We start from the raw sequence: 21,877 nt of genomic DNA, 5'->3' as shown, positions 1-21,877 counted from the left end.
TGTATTCACATTGTAATAAATAAGTGAATAAAGTTATAAGTTTTATTATAGATTTTAATTTTAGGCATTTTCAGTAAAGTATAGATAAATTAGATAAACTAATTATCTTTTAGTCATATACTCTGTTTCAAATGTTAGAAAGGTTTTATAGTTTTGTAGGTATAATATTAAATTAAGCCAAAAATTAATATTTATTTTATGTAAAGAATTTAGTAGAAATGTGCAATATAATTGAAGAGAGTGTTATTAAAAAAATATATATTTAAAATAAAAAATCAACTAGTAAATCATCAAATTTTATGAAAATTCTTATTTAAATGATGAAGGTAAATTCAAAAACGTTAAAAAATTACTCTAAATAAAGCTGAGATTGCTTTTTTATTTAATTCGTCATACTAATATAGTATTTACACTTTAAATATAAATTAAACTTATGTTTTAGAACCTATCTTTTTTCTGAGAAGTAGTAGTAGTGTATACTTAAAACACTGCAAGTAAAGATTATAATGAAAAGTAACAGAAATAAGTTTTAAAAATATAAAAACTATGTTTTGGTATATTAAATGGTTGTATAAGCTATTAATAGTATTATATTTGAACAAAATTCACAACTTTAAGTTAATTAGCTTGTTTAGTGATTATTACAGAAAATTATTATATGGAATTATTCGTTACATTTGTCGTCAAACTAGTTCAGTAAAATTACAAACTTAACGAATAGCCTAACAGTTTTAAGATCATGCTAATATACTAAGTATTTTAGTTTATATTTTGTTTTTGTTTGTTTTTATACCTTATTGACAGTTTTAATTTAAGTTAAGTCTAATTTCTTCTTACATGTTTTCCATATTTTTCCAGATTATGTCATTATCTGATGATCTCTTTTTTTGAGTGGAACATTATTTTGAAAATAAAGTCCTAAAATTTTTGAATTTAACTTAATAAATATTTAAAATCTTACTATTTCTAAAAAACTGCTTAAGTAAATTATAAAGTAATTAAAAAAAAATTTTAAAGATTTTTTTCACTTTCTTTTTAATAAGCTGTTTTGGATATGTGTTATTATTTCAAAACTTAACTTGATTATTGACTTTCTGTTAAATTTGAAGAAAGTAAATGAGTTCTAAATTTATAAGAAAAATTTAGTAATATAAAAGTTTATTCTATGTGAAATTTACAGAGCTTTAATTATGTTTTATATAAAGTTTATTGGCGATGATATTTTTGGTATTTAAAAGTTATTCGTATGTGACTCAACTATAAAAAATGTAAGACATGTTTTAACAATAGTATTTTGTACACATATGTTATAAACACTTCTTATGCAGTAATACTTTGTTAGTTATGTTTGTGTATTAAACTATAGTTTTATATTAAACTATCTAAAAATGCCAATTTTAGCGTCTTAGGTTTTATTCTAAGTTAAAAAGCTACCTCTCTGTAATAGATAATGTAGAAATAATTTTTCATCTGAGTAAGAAATGTATTTTTTTAGAAAGTATGTGGAGTTTAAACACCGAGAAAACCATTAAATACTTTTTTTTAGTAAAAAACTTATGCAAATATGCATAGATTGTTAATTTTTTGTTTTAATTTGTATATAAACTACAAGTTTTTAGTTAACTAATTAATTAAAGCTACGCTAGGGAAAGAATTAAAATTTTGTTATAACTTTGGTTTAGGTATATGCAAGGACTATTCCTTGGGTACAACAGGTCTCAACAAATTTATTTTTGGAGACAAAGTTGTTATTAATTTTATTTTATTACACAAAGGCAACATATATTTTTAGTTATCCATCGTCTTATTTTTGTTTTATTTTGCAAGCCTGAACATCCCTTAGGGGTGAAACGTCGTTGCCTTTGTGTAAATAAATAAAATTAACGTTAACTTTGGTTTATTTATTTTTTGTTATTATCTTTGAAAATTTTAGACAATATTTGTTAATTAATTTATCTTTTTGAATTGAGTTTGATAAAATTATTGAACTTTATACAGAAAGAAAATAGAGAACTAAAGGAAATAATAACTACATTATCAAAAGATAAGTCTAATCAACTACCTGCACAACAGCCAAACCAAGGTTTCAATGCATGCATGCATTAAGGCTATTTATATTTTAGTTATTATAGCAAGAATCATACACATACTATGTTATATTGCTCAAAAGTTGTAAGATTAACTTAAGTAAACTTTTTACGTGTTATTTGTTTTTGTAGTCTCAGGTATGAAAAGAGTAAATAGTTATAAATTTGGTTTTTATTTTTAAGAAGATTAATTTATTTATAAAAAAAACTATTTTCAGTAAAAATATTTACTACTTTTATCTATAATTATATGTTGAAAAAAAATTATAGATTGTAATTTTAATTTTTTTAACTAGTGGTCTGAAGTTATAAAATTTTATTAAATCGTTTTATTTTGATGGTTCTTTTTAAAGTAATACTGTTTTTTTTAAGACAATGTGTATTTTTCATTTTTCTAAGACGAAAGTTTAAGTGATGCATACCTGTCAAAATTTTAGACAATAATCTTATATTTTAGGACTTTAAGGTTTTTCATAGTTGAGATATCTGTAGCTAATCTATATATAAAGATTGACCAACGAACAACTTAAGGCCATAGGGGGGGTCCAACATTTTTTTTTTACTAATATTAACTTTGACTTTTATATGAAAGCTTAAAGTACAAACTATAAGCCAGTTTTTATAGAATTCAAAAATATCATTTAAGTATTGAGATATTAATTTTTTGTAAAAATTTTCCAATATAAACGTATGGACCGCAAATTTTTCGGAGTCAATTTTCTCGGAAATTTTAAAATTCACTAAAAATCTATCTTCTCCTTCATTTTTCAAGCAATCTTCTTCAAATTTTCAGGAAACGTTCCTTATAATAAAAGGAAAAAACGATACTTTAGAATTTTAGTAATTTAAAAAAATAAAAATTTTATCACAAAAATAAAAATAAAAAGTGTTTTTTTTTCAAGAAAAACATATTTTTACAATTGTTTTTTAATTCCAATGTAACGTTTTTTTGTTATTATATAAAGATAAGACTGTGAAATTTTGAAGAAGATTGCTTGAAAAATGTAGGAGGAGATAGATTTTAAATGAAATAGTCTTTTTTCGCTGTTTTAGTTTTCCCTTTCCATAGGAAACCTATTATGCGGCCCGACTTTTACTGGTCATATCTCAAAAAATAATTTGAATTTTTAAAAACAATAAAAAGCATCTTAAAGCTTAGAAAAAAATCTATAAAATAAGATTAACTTGTAAAAAACATCGTTTACTCCCCCCCCCCCCCCTATGGCCTTAAGTTTATAATTACTAAAATAGATGAAACTTAGTTTCAATACCAGCTTATTATTGTACTTTAATTTAAAAAATGTATACAAAATCGAATTACTAAATAAATAAAACTATTATATTTTAAAGTTTTACTTGACAGATTGTACGTTACTATGTTTAGTAGTTTTATTAATATTATTTACTTGGAAGATTTACATTAAGAATTTAAACGAAACAATATTCAATTTTTTCTTTACTTAAAACGTTTTGTTTATTTAATCAAATTTCTTTGTAGTTGTCAGCTCACCTTTTGATTTCTATAAAAGCATGTTATGTAATTGCATTTACGTGTAATTTAGATGTATTTTAAATGTGTGAACATATGAATAAGATAAGTTGTTTGATTTTAAAGCAGAGCTTAGCTTTATTATGTGAGGAACGGGCTAGTTATACGTCATTAAGTTCTACGCGTACTAAAGTGTTTTTGAAAAAATTTACTTTAAAATAAGGAAAAAATATTTATGGGAAAAAATGTGTAATGAAGTAAACATATGATAGGCTGCAGTTTATTCACAAGCTAAAAATGCATATCTGTAAAATTTTTGAATAAAAAAATTGAAGTTGCTTCTGCTTTGGTTGATTTGTTGCAGCTAAAAATCGCAGTTTGCAAGCCAAAAAAATTGTCGGCGGGACACGTTTGGTGCGCGGGCTGCAGTTTGCTGACCACGGCTTTAAGACATAAAAGATAACGTAAAGGAAACGCTTGGACTACAAAAACTATTAGATAAAAAGGAATACACAAATATTTACTTATGGTCTTTGCTAAATTGTTTATTGCTCATTAGTTAAAGTTTTGAAAAGTCATAACATATTTTTTTAGTCTATTTAAAACAATTACGTTTATTTAAGCAAGTAGCAGCTCTAAAATATTTATAAAGTTTATGTAGGTATGCTATTATATTTTTAATTACAATTCATAACAACTTATTCTTTTTTTTTTAGTTTTAAACAATAGTTTTGAGTAAATATTTTTTTTAATGCAATTAAAATTTCAAGGAAGGTTCATTTATTTTTTGACTGAAATAGTATTTAAATATTTTAGTCTAGTTGCTTTCTAAGTCATCTTTTAGACTTTCACAGGCATAATAAAGTTGATTATGTTTATACTCACTTTTCTTATAATTGATGACTTGGTTTACTAAGTGTAATTACTATTTAGTTCTAACTTTCTTTGCTATTAATATAAGTTTGTATCTTTTTAAAGTTAAATGTAGCTGTATAAGTTAAGCTAAGCTAACAACTTAGATTTACGTTTAAATTTAAAAACAGTCGGCAACTGCGTTCCTGAATATCATTAAGCAATTATAAGTAGGTTTTTGTACAATGTTTAAAGTATTTGTTTTACCAACCTAGTCTTATAAGCCTAATTTTAAAAACAATACAATACCTATCAATCACAGTTAAGATACAACTATAAAGTTTTAGTTTTGATGATTTTAATTGTAATGTCTAGTTCTTGTAATAAATATTTTATACAACTTGCTCTTTGTTTTGTTTTAGTAAGTTTAATTTAAAACGAACTTATTTATACAACTTTTACAAAAATTAACCATATCAGTAAATTGTAAAAATATTTGTTCTTAAAAAGATCTGAGTAACAAGGACCTGATGACGTCATCAACAGAGGATGTGACTTCAGAGGATGGTGTTTTAGTGAGGTCAACTGCAGTCTCTAGATCAACTTCTACTGAAAACTTGCTTGATGACAGCCAACACTATCTTACGTTGTCTGGTAGTTCTTTTACTCTTTTAATTCAAAAGTATAGTTGTTTTTTGTTCTACCGAGATTTGTTTAATATTTTAGTTAATCTTATCTGAAACTTAAATTTAAGCAGTTTTAATTTAGTTTTATGTATATATACTTTTGTGGGAGGTGTCTTTTATATATTTGGTATGTTTAATTTGCTTAAATGAGATATCGATGGTTAGATTATCGAAATTAATTCAGATTAGTATTATAACATAATATTATATATTTTTTAGCTTTCTAAGCTATTAAAACTTGTACTGAAATAGGTATGTTTTTAGGATACATATACAGGTTTTTCTATCTTTAACATTATATAGGTACAGTCTAAATAAATATTAAACTTGACAAAACTGAAATTTGTAGTACATAATTTGTTAGAAGCTTAATTATTTACTCGATCTTTGCTTATTTGAATCTAATAAGTTTGAATCTAAAAAGCAAATCGCACAAATTTACTATTGATTGTTACTGTAAACAAGATAACACAATATATAATCATTCTTTGTGTCACACTTAAAATAAGTTGATAAGATAACACTATAATAAGTTGATTCTAAAACGGACCAAAATTAACTAATTCCATCTAGTTTAATAAAATGTGTTAGTACAACAATAAGTAAGTAAACCAGTGATAAATTACAAATTTTTACCACATTTTAAAATAATAATTCTTAAGTTTTGCAGATTTTATATATCGGAAGATAATGAAATAATCCAGTTGACAACCTAAAAGGTTTAAAAAATGTATCCAATATGAAAAAAAACATTTAAAATATCCTTCTTCACATATAAATAAAAGAGGTCTATTATAATGATTCTATATACATACAGTTTATTTTTTCGTTTAAAAAAATCTAAGTTTATAAGTTAATCGTTTATATTCCTTGATTTTATTTATCAGTACCAAACAAGTTAAGTATAAGAAAGTGTTCTTTAAAAATAATTTATATCTAACTAAGTTCACTGACACGTTATGAATTATTTATTTTATTCCCTATAAGCTTTATGCAATTGACCTTTAATATCTAGATGTTTACTTGTTACAACTCTTGTGTGTAACTTTTAAAAATTATTATAATCATATGCGTTTTAAATCATCATGTTATTTTATTTTTATACTGACCTATTTTTGAACTAGTTTCAAGTTTTCTCTAATATTGATTGATTTTTTTATTCATTTGTGATAAATGTTGTTCTTAAATCTTTATAAATTATAAAAACAAAATATTTATACTTTACAAACCCAGTGTTAATAAAGAATTGTAATATATTTTTTGCAGAATAAAATTATTTAAAACCTTTTTTATTTCGGTACAATATCTTAATTTTTTATTTTAATAGTTTTTTTTTGCTCATGTCTTTCTTTAAAGGAGCTAGTTTTATTTCAAATGCAGCACTAGTAATTGGCATTTTATTTTTATATCTGAAAGTTTTTAACAAAAAACAAGTATGTTATTAGTTCTGAAAAAAAGCATTACACATTCAAAACTGTATTTATAAGTGAACTTACTTATGAATTGTTCGTATATCGTACTGCTTTAGAAATTTTTATGCTCACTTTGTTACATAATATGTTACGAACCAATTATTTAGAACTTTATAACTTAATTTATTAGTTTAAGTATATATGTAAATGCATTTATAGATAGAAATAAGTAAGTGGTTTAGCGGATTTTAATTTGATATCGACAAAAAATTGCTTTAATACTCTTAATGATCGTCACAATAGTCTCACTTGTAATTTACTTTTCTAGCAAGATTAGATAAAGACTAAGTTTCATGAGATATAAATTAATTTAGTTATTATTTTCTCTGATAACTATACTTACAAAGTACTCATTTTAACTTAAACTACTAAGAAAAGATTTAATCTAGCTTTTGCTAATGACTAAAATTACCTCAGAAAATAAGTTGTATTTGTAAACTAATATTCTAAACAGTATTAAAATATTTACACGTTGCTATATTTAGGTTCAAAATAAAATCAAGTTTCTAAATAATTGTTTTAATAATAACAGCTCTATTAAGTTATCAAAGACTTAATCTAGTTTAAAGAAAAAACTATTTATATAACTGATTTTTTTTGATAATAGTTAAATACAAAACAGATGTTACGTTAAAACTTATTAATATTTCAGTAAAATAAATAACCTTTAAACACAGTAAAAAGCTAGAAAGTCTGTATTGATTACAAAAAATTATAGGCACACCCGATATTAATGAGCAACAAACAACTTGTGCTGACCACTCAGATAAGGTGTCTCAACTTACAGAACGCATTCATGAAATGGAAGAAACCCATATTTGCACTAATGAAGAATTGGAGGCAACTATGCAAGTAATAATCGTACTTGTAGTTTTTTTTTTTAATTTACAACAAAAAAACAAAAAAAAACAGTTTTTTGGAATTTTATATACGTTAAATTGAAGTTTTTAAAAGACAGCTTTTGCATACTCTATTTGTTGTATATTAATGTGTTATTCTATTCTCATTTATTATGTCGAAATATATCATAGTTATCCCAAGAAATTTTATATTTGATAATTTCATATGGTCTTTGGAATAATGTGCGACTTATTTTATGCTAGAATTTAAAAAGTTTAGACTACGCTTTAAATATTTTTATTTAGTTTTCTAAACGTAAATTTTGTTTTCTTAAAACAGTGGCTCTTAATAAATAATGTTTTTAGTTTTTATTGAGATTTTTAATTTTTAAAACATCTGACCTGGTATAATTTAGGAACTTAACGACCTACAAAAAACGATTCCTGACTTGACATCAGACAATGAAAACCTTAAAAAGCAACTTGTTAAGTTGAGTGAAAGTTTATGCACTAGCGAAAAGAGACTTCATGAGCATCAAATCGAATCTAAACACTTGAGAGTTAGTTAACATTTATATATTTACTTAAATTATCGGAAAAAGTTAATGCTTCAGGTATTAAAAAAGATAAAAATTATCGCTTCAAAGGTTTATTTTTGGGGTATAAATATTTTAACCTCACTAATAACAGTATAGAGTGATTGTGGATTTGCTAATAAAAAATAAACATGTACTTTTGAAATTTTATCAATGTTTTTTTTAATAATTTACATGCTAGTGACGTCATCACGTTCTTACCTAATAACAATCACAAGCGTGGTGACGTTGTTGAAATTCGTTTGAATGGGGGTTAAAAGTGCAGTTTCTTCGAATTTGAATTCGTTTACGTTACATGCGTCTGTAGCGGATGAATCAAAGTTAATTTTAAAATAGAACTTTGAAAGCGTGTTTAATCTACATGATGTAATATAAGATTTACTTTTGAAATTAAGCATATAAACAAGCTATATATTTTGTATATGTTAATTTGTTTTCAAATAGAAATAAAAACGATCGAAAATTGTAGCCCTGTTTTTATCTTATAGTGTACTTTTTAATTGTGTTTAAAATTTTTAAGTGGTCTATATAATATTCTATATACGATACTAGAGTTTGTTTTTTCATAATGTTTCTACTTAGATTATTGTATGACATACTAAACTAAAAAAATATTAAGATTGTTTAGGATTTAAAATTAAGTATTAACTTAAGCAATAAGCAATAAATTGTATAATTTGAAGATTTAGGATAGTATTTTTTTATTAAGTTAAATGTTTATGTTAAGTTTTATGTATTATAAATTTAGAATAAATTGGTATTATTACTTAGCCAGACTTAAATTTGGTTATTTTAATCTTTCTCAAAAGTTTTATTAAAATTTTAATGTTCTATTACAATTTATAGAAGAAAAGAAGTTATATATATACTTAGTTAAAAATAGTATTTTTGTTGTATAAATATACTTTTTGCTCCGTTTTTAACTACAGTTATCTGATGAACACTTTAATATTTACCGGGTTGCCAAAAAACCTGGAACCCTGGAAAAACCTGAAATTTGACAATTTAGGAAAAAAACCTGGAAGTTGAGAAATTAAAAAAAAACTCGAAAAACCTGAACTTCTGTACAAAAACCACTAAAAGTCCTGGAATTTTAAACAATTTTTATATGTAAAGAAATAAAATTTTAATTTGACCCAAAAAATCTATCATATAGATATTTTTTGGTATCATTAAATTTTTTTTATTAAAAAACACATTAAAAGTAGCTTTACAGTATTTTTTCAATGTTCATATACTATTAAGACAGTTTTTCAACTTTAACTTAATTTTATACTTAAAGTAGACCCAAAAACTTGTGATTTCGAAAACCTAAAAGAAAATTAGAAAACCTAGATGAAATTTCTCAACAACCTTTGGCAACCCTGTGTTTATTGAATCCCTAAGATATATCTATTGATAAACTAAATATTTTAAGATAAAAAACAATTTAACGATATTGAAAGTTATCTTTAAGGTACTTTACACTAAATTTTTAAGTTTAATTACTAAGTATAGTAAAATAAAAAAATATTTGCTTTATAATTAATACTTTTAATACTTTGATTTTTTTTAGTATGAATTTTATATTTTAAAATAAAGTATATATATTTTAATTTGTTAATGAACGTAAAGATGAAATATATGATAACTTCTAAAGTATATATTTTTAAGCAAATAGTTTGAAACTAACAATCATTAATGGAAGTCAATAGCTACATCTTTATGGTAACACACAACATATAGACTCAATAAAACAATAAAATCGAGTTATCAATTTAAAAGCTCGTACATTATTATTAATATCCTATGCACTTTCAAAGTTTTTGAGTTTTTGAAAGCAGTTTAAAAGCAAAATATATTATTTTAGTTCAAGTATTACTCACAGTAGCTTTGTGTTTATATCTTTTATAAAATTAAACAGCGATGAAAAAATATGTTGTTGTCAACCACAGGGTTACCACTTTACCTGGAAACCTGGAAAAACCTTGAAAAACCTGGAATTTGGCAATTTAGGCAAAAATAACCTGGAAAAACCTGGAATTTTTAATAATTTTAACATTTTCAGTAGTAAAATTTCGATTTAACACAAAAATCTATCATATAAATAAGATTTTTTTCTTATCATCAAATTTTTTTTATTAAAATACACATTTAAAGTAGTGATGTACCGGACTCACTATCCGGGTCCGGGTCCGGCCGGATATTGCCATTTTTGTCTGATATCCGGATCCGGCCGGATTCTAATTTGAAAAAAAAGTCCGGATCCGGTTCCGGCCGGATTCTAATTTGAAAAAAAAGTCCGGATTCGGGTCCGGCCGGATCCTAACAGAGATCCGGCCGGACCCGGATCTAGTTAGTAAAAAAGAGCATACTGAAAAGTATTTTTCCAAAAACAAACCCTGTGTAAATTAATAAGAGTCATTTTCGTCAGCTAAAATTAAACATCTACCGTGATTGGCTCATTTTGTACATGTGACTAATTTACATTTGTTTACATTTAAACTATGAAATAAACATTTCAGAAATGCAACTCATTACATATGTTGTAAAATTGAAAACTTTGGAATAAATACTTGCATTATTTATTGTTTAAAGTTGAGCTCAGAGAATATTTAGAGTTAATACGGTTGAATGTAAGAGCCGATGAGAATCATATGACAAAATGTTTCAAACTAAATACTGCTGCAACAAAACATCAGAACATGACAGGCAGTTTATATGTAAGCAGTTAGTTAATTTGGTGTGCAGCTTGAAGCAACAAAATATCTTGAACTTTTTTGTGAATGTTTATTGTAAGTAGTGTTTTGTTTTAAAAGTGAATATTTCAACTGGTGTTTAATTGTTTAAATATTTAAGCCAGATTTATAGTTTTTGAGTTTATTAAAAATTTAACAGTTTCTTGTTTACTAAAAGTTTTATTTAATGTTTAGTTTATTGTTTTAAGTCTTTTGATATAGATCTAAATAGCTTTCAGTTTTTAAAGTGTTACCAAAGTAATTAATAGTTTTGTATATGCTAGTATTTCTAGTTGTGTTTTATATAAAAGATTCATCACTCAAAACTGTCGTGTCTGATTGTAGAAAGTAGTCTCAGTTAGAATTTAGAATTTGTTAGATATTAATTAAATAAGGTAGGTTTTAACTATGATGGGTAGTACTAATAGGTTAAGTGTACCACAATCAGTACACAACTTTACTACCAAATTGTCAACCCTTGCTAGCTGTTCTACTGATTATTAGATTAAAGTAATTTTTTCAGTTTTTAAAAACCTCATTCTGACTTAGGCTTGTTTATATTCACTCTAGCTAGTTTTATTGACTTAAACAGTGGCAACCCTGCTATTTGAAAATTTTTGGGAATTTTAGAAATCTTGGACTGCCTCAGGCTAGTTTAGTTTTTTATAAAAACTCACGCTAATTTTCTTTTAGATTTTGAATGAGTTTGAGCTGATCCAGTTTTCAATAGTTTGTAGTTTTCTAGTGTATTTTGTTCAAGAACTTGATTTCAGATTTTTAATTGTAAATAACACCTTAATTTGTAAACCTTGTGGCTAGCTGTTCTAATTATTATTAGATTAAAGTTTTTTTTTTCAGGTTTTAAAAACCTCATTCTGACTTAGGCTAGTTTATACTAGTGATGTATTGGACTCACTATCCGGGTCCGGCCGGATATTGCCATTTTTGTCTGATATCCGGATCCGGCCGGATTCTAATTTGAAAAAAAAGTCCGGGTCCGGTTCCGGCCGGATTTTAATTTGAAAAAAAGTCCGGATCCGGTTCCGGCCGGATTCTAATTTGAAAAAAAAGTCCGGATCCGGTTCCGGCCGGATTCTAATTTGAAAAAAAAGTCCGGATCCGGGTCCGGCCGGACCCGAAATTGTGGGTCCGGTACATCACTAATTTAAAGTAACTTAATAGTATCTTTTCAATGTTTTTATACTATTTAACACAGTTTCTTATATAGAAATGAATTTAAAAATAAAAATAGACCCAAAAATGTGTAATTTTAAAAACCTGGAAGAAATTTGTAAAACCTGGAAAAAAATTGAAAAATTGAGTGGCAACCCTGCAACCATATAACATTTTATTTACATAAAGTTTTATAGTATCATTTCGTAACTTGTTAAGCATAATAACTGTATTTTAATTTTTGGTTAAATGCAGATGCATAAAACTTAATGGCATATTTTTTTTTTTAGGTTATAATAAATTACGCATAAATGAAAACATCTTCGACCGTTTAAAGCGTCACAAAGTGCCTTCAACTGCATGAGATGTTTACTTTTGTCAGTTATAGTATTTGTTTTCCTAAAAATTACCTTCATTGTTAGTGATTATAGCAAAAATTTTGACAATGAAAGTATTTTATCCTATGTTTGTTTTTTGAAGGATTTTGCCATACTGATAACTGTGTTTTGACTGTAATAGTTTTATTACTTTTAAGCTCGCATTAATTCAGGCGAGAGAAAGAAAAAAGCCAGTAAAACTGCTTAATTTGTTACATGTGAACTTGATTAAAAGTTCTTTAGTTCAGTTGTTAAGCTTTGTTATAGTTTTGTGTTATTTGAAATAAAGTTTGGATTTATACTATTTCTTATTAAGAATTTTAAACGATATTAGGGTTATTTTTGACACTATTTAAGTTTTGTTGTGATTCTAAAAAAAATTTTAAATTAAAATTACTTTTTACAGTTTTTAGAATATGGAAAATGTTCCTTCTATTTTCGGGGGTTCATAAAAACGTAGTCTTTGTATTTAAAAGAAGGTGAAGAGAATGAGTAAAATTTGTATTTAATAGTTTATAAAAAATTTCATACTAACAAACTGCAGTTTTTTTTTTCAGCTAAAATTGAGTTAGTTATTGAATTTGATTAAGCATAACCGGTTGATTTCTAAAGTTTTATTTAACATGAAATACTTTTTTTCGTATATTTTTGAATTTTTTTATCGAACTTGTATAGAAAAAAGATACATTATTTTTCTTATGTCTGTTCTACATAGTATTTTACGTTCCTTCTAGTATAAAAAAATATTTTGCCGGTATATGTATTTAGATAATTTTTACAACTTAAAAAAAATAGTGTAGTATCGAAGTACTACAGTTACTGTTAATTTAAGAGACTTATAATGATACTTTTAAATACACTTATTAATTTTCCACTACTACAATATTTTAATTCTATACTTTTTTATTTAGTCTAAGTGGCGTTTAGTTCACATAATAAAGATTTGAAACATGAAGTTACGTTTTCAGTGTTTACCAACAACGTAATATTTCGTCACTGGTCATTTATTAATCACTATAACTTAAATCAGCATTGCTGTAGCTATGCATTGTCATGCTCTATATTTTTATATACTTATATAGTGTATAAAAATGCTTTGAAATGTGATAAGGGTAAAGATTATTTGCTTAAAAGAATAAATAAAATATTTCAGCCAAGTTTTGTAGTTAGAATTATTATATGTAGTTTTTTTAGTTAAATAAACGTTAGATTTAAGAGTATAATAAAATATGATCGATATTTGTTACTTTTTTTTTGCATTTGTTGTGTACAGTTTCTTTTTGGTATATATTGAACAGCTTGAGTTTTTGTTAATAACTTTTTTTTTAATATAATTTCAAGTTTGAATTAAATATTACTTTTTTGATACAAATTAAGCTTAACCTTAGTATTTCTAACATAAGAATACCTGGTAAGCAAACTGAAATTATCTAATACTCTTTATTCTTAATGATTATTTATTACTTCTGTATAAAATTTAGTACGAACTTAAAAAAAGCTTTTGTTTTGTTTGATATAAAGGTTAAAACTATTTAATACACCTTTCGGTATCTTATACATGATGTGAATGCACTTAAACAGTTTTTATATTCATATTTTTACCTTGTAGTTTTAAACAGGATAAAATATTTTAACTTACGTAACTCTAGCTAAAATCAATAATATTTTACGAGCTAGTTTTAGTTTATTTCTTAACCCTTTGATGAACTATCATTAAAAATATACAGATTAATTAAAGTTGATTAAGCAGTCAGTTTTGTATTATTGTTTAAATAAAACTCTGCTCTTAAACAAAGTTTTGATGATGACTCTACATAAAGAATTTATATGCCATGACCAAGTAAGAATTAGTTATTTTTCTTGAGAGTTTTTAATTTGATACATCTTTACTGTTTGAGTTGGGCTTATGTAGTTTTTCTATTAGAGTGATGAAGCTAAATAGTTTCAGTATTTGAATTTTAAATTAAAATTTTCAGTAATTTATATTTTCGTGTTTGTATGAGCGTAATACGTTCACGAGTATTTTTAACAAGTTAAATCAATTTATAGAAGTTATGTTGTTTTACATGTCTACGATGTAGTGGTTTTCCAATCACAGATTTTAAAGTTTTTAATTTTTTTAATCATGATTTAGTTCGTACATTAATTTTTGTGAAACACATTGTTTGACTACTATACTTATCTAAACGATTTTTGTAGTAAAATAAATCTTTAATGTCTTCCTAACTGATTAATTAAACTATTATTTAGCTTCGAGTTTTCTATTTTATATTGTTGCTTGTTCCTATAAGTTTTAAGTTAAAATAAGTCAATAGTACTAAGTATTTTAAACACTTGACTCGTAAAAATATAACCCCTTGTCCCTTGCAAACTAATAATACCAGGCTTTTTTAGTTGGTATTCTTATCTAAATATCGTAACTTTGTTGAACAATTAAACATCCGTTTTTTAACAAAATTTTTGACATAATTTTATACTATTTAGGGAACATAAAAAAAAACTCTGTATTTATATTTAATGTTGTTTATTATGATTTTATAGAAGTGTTAAGCTGCTGGACATGTTTTTGAACTTATGTATATTTCAATTAACTGTGTATTACATACTTTTACTTACAATTGCGTTTTATTTCTTAACTTTATAGTAAAAGTTTTTCTTAAAGCTACAATTACTGTGTAAATAATTGACTTTGAGTAGTGCTTGTGTAATTTTAGGTACACTTGTAAATACTATCTGATCAAAACGATGTCTCTTATAGCTTATGTCTTCTTTATTACATAGTTTATATGCTAGTTAGCATCATAATAATTAAGTCGATTTTTCGAAACAGGCTCTGGTATCTGATCAGCTGAGCACAAATAAAGACCAATTGAAGTTGGAGTATATGTCTTTGTTAGACGAAAGAAGAGATATGTTAGATCTGGTGGAACAACTTAACCAGGAGATCAGCACTCAACACAAAGGACAAGAGGACCTACACATGCAAGTTATGGATCATCGAGACAAAGAAAGGCAATCACAACGCGCACTTCAACAAGCCATCAACGACAAAATAATTCTTGAAAATAAAATAAAAGTTATTTCGTTTTTTATTCTACACTTTGTATAAAGTCTTACTTTAAAGTATATGTTTTAAGAAGTCGTATTTATCAAGATAATTTATTTAGTTGTGGTCAAAACCTGTCATTAACGTAGTTATATCTTATTTAAAAAAAAACAAAGTAAATGTTTTCCAGGAGTTGACAGAATCAGCAGGTGAAGAGACGGCGCTTGAAGTTTTAAGATTGAAAGATGAACTGATGAATGAGCGAGCGAGAATGGACAATCTTGTTAAAAATTGTGAAAGTGAAAATGAAGTGAACTTTCAACAAATTGTAGAAAATCTTCGAACTGATCGACAAGTAATACTCTTTATTTCTTTTTTAATTCTTTTTGTAGCAAGTTTTTATACTAGTTAATTAGTAAGTTTGCAAAACTTATTTTTATGCCAAAGTTGTTTTAACTTGAATAATAAGTTCAATAAAAAATGTAACGTTTTTTATTTTAACTGTATTTAAAAAAGAATTGTATTAAAGTGACTATTTTTTTCTCTCAGATAATTGAAGACAAGTATACGATATTAGAAGAAGAATATAGACAGTGTCAAAATGAAAATGACAAACTTGACGCTAGAGTTGCTGGTTTGGAAGAAGACTTGGAAGAAACTCTCGCTAAAGTTGTTTTGGCACTAAGTCTAGCTAAATTATAGCATAATATTTTTAGTACTGTCGTAATTATAGGTTTTACTAAAATTCAAAACTATAATCAGCAAAGTTTATTATCATTTTGTTTTTTACTTAAAATGGTTGTAGTTAAAAGTTATAATGTATTATACACAATCAAATGTTATAAAATAATTTTACTTTTTGAAAAATTCTAAATTTTAATTTACACAGGCAAAAAGAGATTCATCTGAGCTGAGTGAGCTGATAGATCGACTTCACGAGCAAAACGAAAACCTTAAAAAGCAATTAGAAGAAGCCAATGAAAATGTTTTCTTGTTAGAAGATTCAGTTGAGCAGCAACTTGCCATACAAAAACACGAAAGACATAAAGGCCAGCAATTGCAAAATCAAATAAACCAGTTGAAAGTTTGTTTTTAAATAACTTTTATCTTAAAACAAGTGTTTCACATTATAACCTGTTGTTTAAATCTGTTTGTGTATTGTAATTAAGGCCATAGGGGGGGGGGGGGGGTAAACCATGTTTTTTACACGTTGATCTTTTTTTATAGAGTTTTTTCTAAGCTTCAAGATACTTTTTATTGTTATAAAAAATTCAAATTATTTTTTGAGATATGACCAGTCAAAGTCCGGCCGCATTATAGGTTCCCTATGGGAAGGGAAAACTAAAACAGAGAAAAAAGACTATTTCATTTAAAATCTTTCTCCTCCTACATTTTTCAAGCAATCTTTTTCAAACTTTCACAGTCTAGTCTTTATACAATAACAAAAAAACTTTACTTTGGAATTAAAAAAAAAAATTGTAAAAATATATTTTTCTTGAAAAAAAAACACTTTATTTTAATTTTTGTGATAAAATTTTTATTTTTTAAAATTATTAAAATTCTAAAGTAACGTTTTTTCCTTTTATTATAAGGAACGTTTACTGATTATTTGAAGAAGATTGCTTGAAAAATGAAGGATAAGATAGGTTTTTAGTGATTTTTTGAATATCTGAGAAAATTGACCCCAAAAAATTTGCGGTCCATACGTTTATATTAGAAAATTTTTACAAAAAATTAAATATCTCAAAACTTAAATGATATTTTTGAATTCTATAAAAACTGGCTTGTAGTTTGTACTTAAAGCTTTCATATAAAAGCCAAAGTTAATTTTTGTAAAAAAAATATCGGACCCCCTACGGCCTTAACATTGCCTCTTTGTGCTTTCAAAAGTTTGTTTTTTATTTATTTTGTTTTTATTATTTAATTTTATTTGAAAGAAAATAATGTATGTAATAGAATGATTACCAGGAGGAAAGAGTTAGGCTTTACAAAGAAATTCAGCAATCAAAGAGAGAGCATAGAAATAAAACAGAGGAATGGAAACAGTTCCAAAATGATATGCAAATTGCTGTGAGCATAGCTAACACTATGAAAAATGGTAAGTTTTTAATCAATGTAAATATTAGTTTGTATAATTTTTTCTTACATTCGAATTATTTATGTCAAGGGTGATCAGTTTAAGTTAGAAAAAGTAGTAAATTAGTAGACATGGTTGTTTTACTAGTTTTAAAAAAAGATTAAATTTTAATTGTATTATCATAGACATCTCTTTTTAATATGAAATGTATTGTGTATACAGTTATGACAGGTAATTGCATAAAATTATTTTGTTTAAATATTTTTATTATTATTATCTCTTAAACTTTTATAATATCTCCATTTTTTTAATTTTAAAAACAAAAGAATATACATTGTGAAAGAAATATTGTATGCGTCTAATTCATTTTAAATTTATCTAACATCTTAATAGGAGAAACATATGAGCCATGCATATTTTATAGTTTCTTAAGATAGAGTCGAACTTTAAGTGCATAATAAAATAAAACCTCTTTTTTATGAATTTTTTTTATTAATGTGAACAGCATTCTACTAAAACTTCTACTCATCATACATTGCAATTTATTTTGTTTTATTTTCTTAAATTGAAAACTACTCATTAAAAGCGCGAAAAATAATAGATTCTCAAGTTGAGGTAACAAAGTTGAGAGAAGAAAAGCAGAATTTGGAAGATTTGTTAACAAAGTTGCGCGTGGAAAACGAGCAATTGCGCAGAAAAAGGGTTTCATCTGTCACTATGCACTCACAAGCGATATTGGAAGCTCGAAGGCACCAAAACATGCATGAAAGTACCCAACTTTCTCATGAAGTCGGTTGTTTTATTTTATTGTAGAGCTTATATACTGTTTTAGTCATCATAATAAAAACAGTACAATATTAGTGTAGGATTTAAATTTAAAAGTTGTAATGTCTAGCATTCTCAACTACTTTATAAGCTGAGTTCATGTTGCACGTTGATACAATAAGCTTATTTTAATAGTTTTGTCATTATTTTACTGTTTTAATATACATTTTAAAACAATCGTGGTGTAATTTACATGATTTAATTATACTACTTATACGAATTTCTAAAATATCTATGTACCGTACACAGTTTATGAAGTTATTGATATTGTGTTCTTCATAATTGTGAAAAAACAAATTTTCACAGGGTTCATACAAACCTCGTAGAAAGCAACAAGAGCCGTCACCTGGTGTTCAGTCTCTCATAAAGTCATTTGACAGCCAGACAAGAGGACCAACTATGTCAAGCACGTTGGTGACCAACAACGCAGCTCCCATTGAAGCGCAAGTTCAAACTCAAAACGTTCAGTCGACTTCCAAACTGACTTGTGGACCTTCAATAGCTGCAGTCTCTCCTATACAGCGGCATCATTCACTTTCTTCAATAAACTCGTGCGGAACGACTAGCACCCCTGCCAACAAGCTCACACAAAATGCTGCAAGTTCAGCGAGCAGCAGTAAAACTGGAACACCAGACAGCAACATGACAGGTTTTATACTCTTGTTTAACTATATGCCAACTTGTTTTAAATGATAATTTTTTGTAACTTTTGGAAACTAGAACATAATTTTTTCAATAAAATTTTACTTACATTAAAAGTAAACTGTTTTACAGTTTATAATACGTATACGATTTAAAAAGTTCTAAATTTTATATAACTTACATGATAAAGTTAGAATTAATTTATGAAATTAAATTTCAAAAAAGGAAGTTGTGATTTGAGTCAGTTATCTTCTTATTTACGAAGAAATTCTAATGCTGAATCTCGAAAACCTTCAAGTCTTGATGTTTCTTGTAGAGGAAATACTCAACCGGCTGGTTAGCTTTTACTAGATCTTTAACAGTTTTTATAAAATATGCTATTAGAACACAAAATATTATGCAGTTTATTTTTTTTCTCCCCTTACTTTTTAAAAACTAGATAAAATTTAAATATCAAACGTAATGTTTTCAATTTTAAAAGAAGCATTGGAAAGTCATAGACATCAGCAGCAAAAAACAATAGATCACAGAAACAAAGCACCACCTTCAAGAGCGTTATCTAACAACGCTGATCCTTTAGTGGTTCTAGCGAGAAAATATGGAGGCTCAAAACGAAATGCTTTGTTACAATGGTGCCAAAAAAAGACAAAAGTTTGTTTGATTAATGTGTTTTTTTCTGAAGCTTGTTTATATGTTACGTTTTACTTGTTGTTTTTGAATTTCTAAAATATATACAATGAATACAATTAAACGCAGGATTACGAGAATATCGAAGTGACAAACTTCAGTTCTAGTTGGAGTGATGGCCTAGCACTTTGTGCACTGATGCATTCATATTTACCAGCTCACATTCCGTATACCTCGCTCGTATCTGCATATTCTACTTCTCAGGACGAACGTACTAGAAAAAACTTACAAGCTAGTCATACTTTTATGTTTTTATAAACACAAAGAATAAATACAACTACAGCAAATACTTATTTTATACGATAAGTAGTGCACATAGTGTATAATTAAAATGAAAATAAACTATACAAACAATGTAAGCATAAAAGTTGAAATACTAAACACGGTTTAAAATTTATTTTCAAGTAAAATTAGTATCAGAATTATAATAATACAAATATTTATCATACATTAGTTGGTATGAAATTGTCTCGAAATTTATTATACCCAACTTTATAATAAATCAGTATTACCATTTCATTAAATTAATTAATAAAATTGATAAATAAGACTTGCATTTTAGTGAGCTAATTTTATATCATCACTACAGGCAAAACACTTCAGACTCGCTTTCGCAGCAGCCGAGAGTGTGGGAATCGAACCAACACTCAGTGTGGAATCGATGACACTGCAAGACAGACCCGAGTGGCAGAGCGTCATGCACTACGTAACACAACTGTACAAGTATTTCGAAACGTAGCTAATATTTTCACTTCAAAACGAAAACTTAGACGCATAAGTTGATGCAAAAAATGTAAATTTGGATTTATGAAATAATACCATTGTGACATTGTTTGATGTTTTGTTTTTACCGCGAACAGTTTGATTTTTTAATCTAAAATTCATTAAAACTTGTATATGCTCAAATTTGAAAGTTGTATATATTTTCTAAGTAGAAGCTTTTTTCAATGACTATTTTTTTAAATTACGTTGTTATAAAGATACTTGAAAAAGTATAAATGCTTTATTAGCTTTAAAAATTTACATGATAACTGTATTAAAAATGTTTATAGTTTAATTATAACTATACATCAGTGTATGTAAACTCATACAATTTTAAGTTATATCTGTTTTTCCATTGCTTACTGTTTACAATAAAAGTTCAAGTTCTGTAAAAGATAGAAACAATTCTTTATTACAAAAGTCATATTTTTTTATTTTCATTATATAATATACTTTAATTATTTAATGTAATACTTTGCTGCTTTACCTATCTTGTTTGATAACAACCGAAAGCTTTGATTTTTTTTTTAAACGTTTTTGTACTGCAGATTAGATTGTGCTCATTATCTTTTAACTTATTTTTTTATTGCTCGCATTAAAACTAGCTAATACACTGTGATCTTTACTTTTTAATTCGCTAGCATCTAGTTAAATTTGCATCATTATCATTAATTTTACTGTTGTCGAAAATAATTAAGCCTAGTATAAAGTTCATGTTAACAAAATATGATATTTGTTTAGTTTTTGCTATTAAGAATATTTTATCTTAATACAAAAAATTATTAAAGTATAGCAAATCTAATAATTTTTAACCAAAAAAATATGAAATATGTATAAAGAATTGAATTTATTATGAATGTTATTTTCAGTGAACTTTTCAAATTTAAAAGAGTAGTTCAACTAGATTTATCAAAAGTTAATAAAACAGATTAAAACTTTTAACTTAAAGACCTTTAGTTTTAATACCAATTGTTTACAAAAAACATAAACCTACAATTATAAAAAAAATTATAAGCACGACTAACAAAAAAGACTTTAAGTAAGTTATTACAAAAAATCATTATTAGTAGTTAAAATTTAGTATTATATTACTTAAACGTCAAAACTACTACGATAGTTAGGCTATAAGTTATCCTTGTAAAAAAAGTAAACTTACATTAAGCAAGTAAACTCATTTTATTAGCAAAATTAAGTTCAGGGGTCAGCAAACAGCGGCTCGATTGGTTGTTTTTAAATCAAAACATAATTTGAACAAAATATTTGTTCTAGAACTTACAACTAAGCTGGCTCTATATTTATATCTTACTAATGCTGTATTTATACTTATATTAGATTGTTATGTTTTAAAGAGGAACTTTTATATTATTTACCACCTTTATTTTTAATTTTTTTTCTGGGAAAATTAAACCGTCACTTCTAAAATGCTGGTGACTTTTTTTTTATTGTCTCCAAGTTACATGAAATATTAAAGCTTAATAATAACTATTAAAACAAAGTAAGAATAGTTATGCACAAATTTTTAATAACTTTTACTTCAGAAACATTATTCT

The 21,877-nt window shown here is 25.8% G+C and overlaps 1 protein-coding gene across 3 annotated transcripts in view; it reads left to right on the top strand.

Annotated features, from left to right (window-relative positions):
* Window positions 1–20,545, top strand: part of LOC145833791 (cytospin-A-like) — a 29,886-nt gene extending 9,341 nt beyond the window's left edge. The window contains exons 6-20 of one of the 3 annotated variants that reach the window (XM_082940977.1): window positions 1,999–2,083; window positions 4,939–5,082; window positions 7,305–7,438; window positions 7,842–7,985; window positions 15,119–15,364; window positions 15,525–15,689; window positions 15,884–16,003; window positions 16,224–16,418; window positions 17,291–17,432; window positions 18,013–18,200; window positions 18,543–18,885; window positions 19,104–19,214; window positions 19,363–19,529; window positions 19,635–19,796; window positions 20,155–20,545. In XM_082940977.1, coding sequence (XP_082797103.1) covers window positions 1,999–2,083; window positions 4,939–5,082; window positions 7,305–7,438; window positions 7,842–7,985; window positions 15,119–15,364; window positions 15,525–15,689; window positions 15,884–16,003; window positions 16,224–16,418; window positions 17,291–17,432; window positions 18,013–18,200; window positions 18,543–18,885; window positions 19,104–19,214; window positions 19,363–19,529; window positions 19,635–19,796; window positions 20,155–20,304 — 2,496 coding nt within the window. In that variant the 3' untranslated portion in view covers window positions 20,305–20,545. Of the gene's footprint in view, window positions 1–1,998; window positions 2,084–4,938; window positions 5,083–7,304; window positions 7,439–7,841; window positions 7,986–15,118; window positions 15,365–15,524; window positions 15,690–15,883; window positions 16,004–16,223; window positions 16,419–17,290; window positions 17,433–18,012; window positions 18,201–18,542; window positions 18,886–19,103; window positions 19,215–19,359; window positions 19,530–19,634; window positions 19,797–20,154 lie in introns of all 3 variants that reach the window. The other 2 variants (XM_082940976.1, XM_082940978.1) reach the window with 2 other exon arrangements.
* The last annotated feature ends 1,332 nt before the right edge of the window (window positions 20,546–21,877 follow it).

This window comes from Thalia democratica, chromosome 4 (genome assembly GCF_965202585.1).
Source record: "Thalia democratica chromosome 4, ktThaDemo2.hap1.1, whole genome shotgun sequence".
NCBI classification, from domain to species: domain Eukaryota; kingdom Metazoa; phylum Chordata; class Thaliacea; order Salpida; family Salpidae; genus Thalia; species Thalia democratica.
The sequence above is the reverse complement of the archived record's forward strand: the minus strand, read 5'-3'. Positions and strand labels throughout refer to the sequence as shown.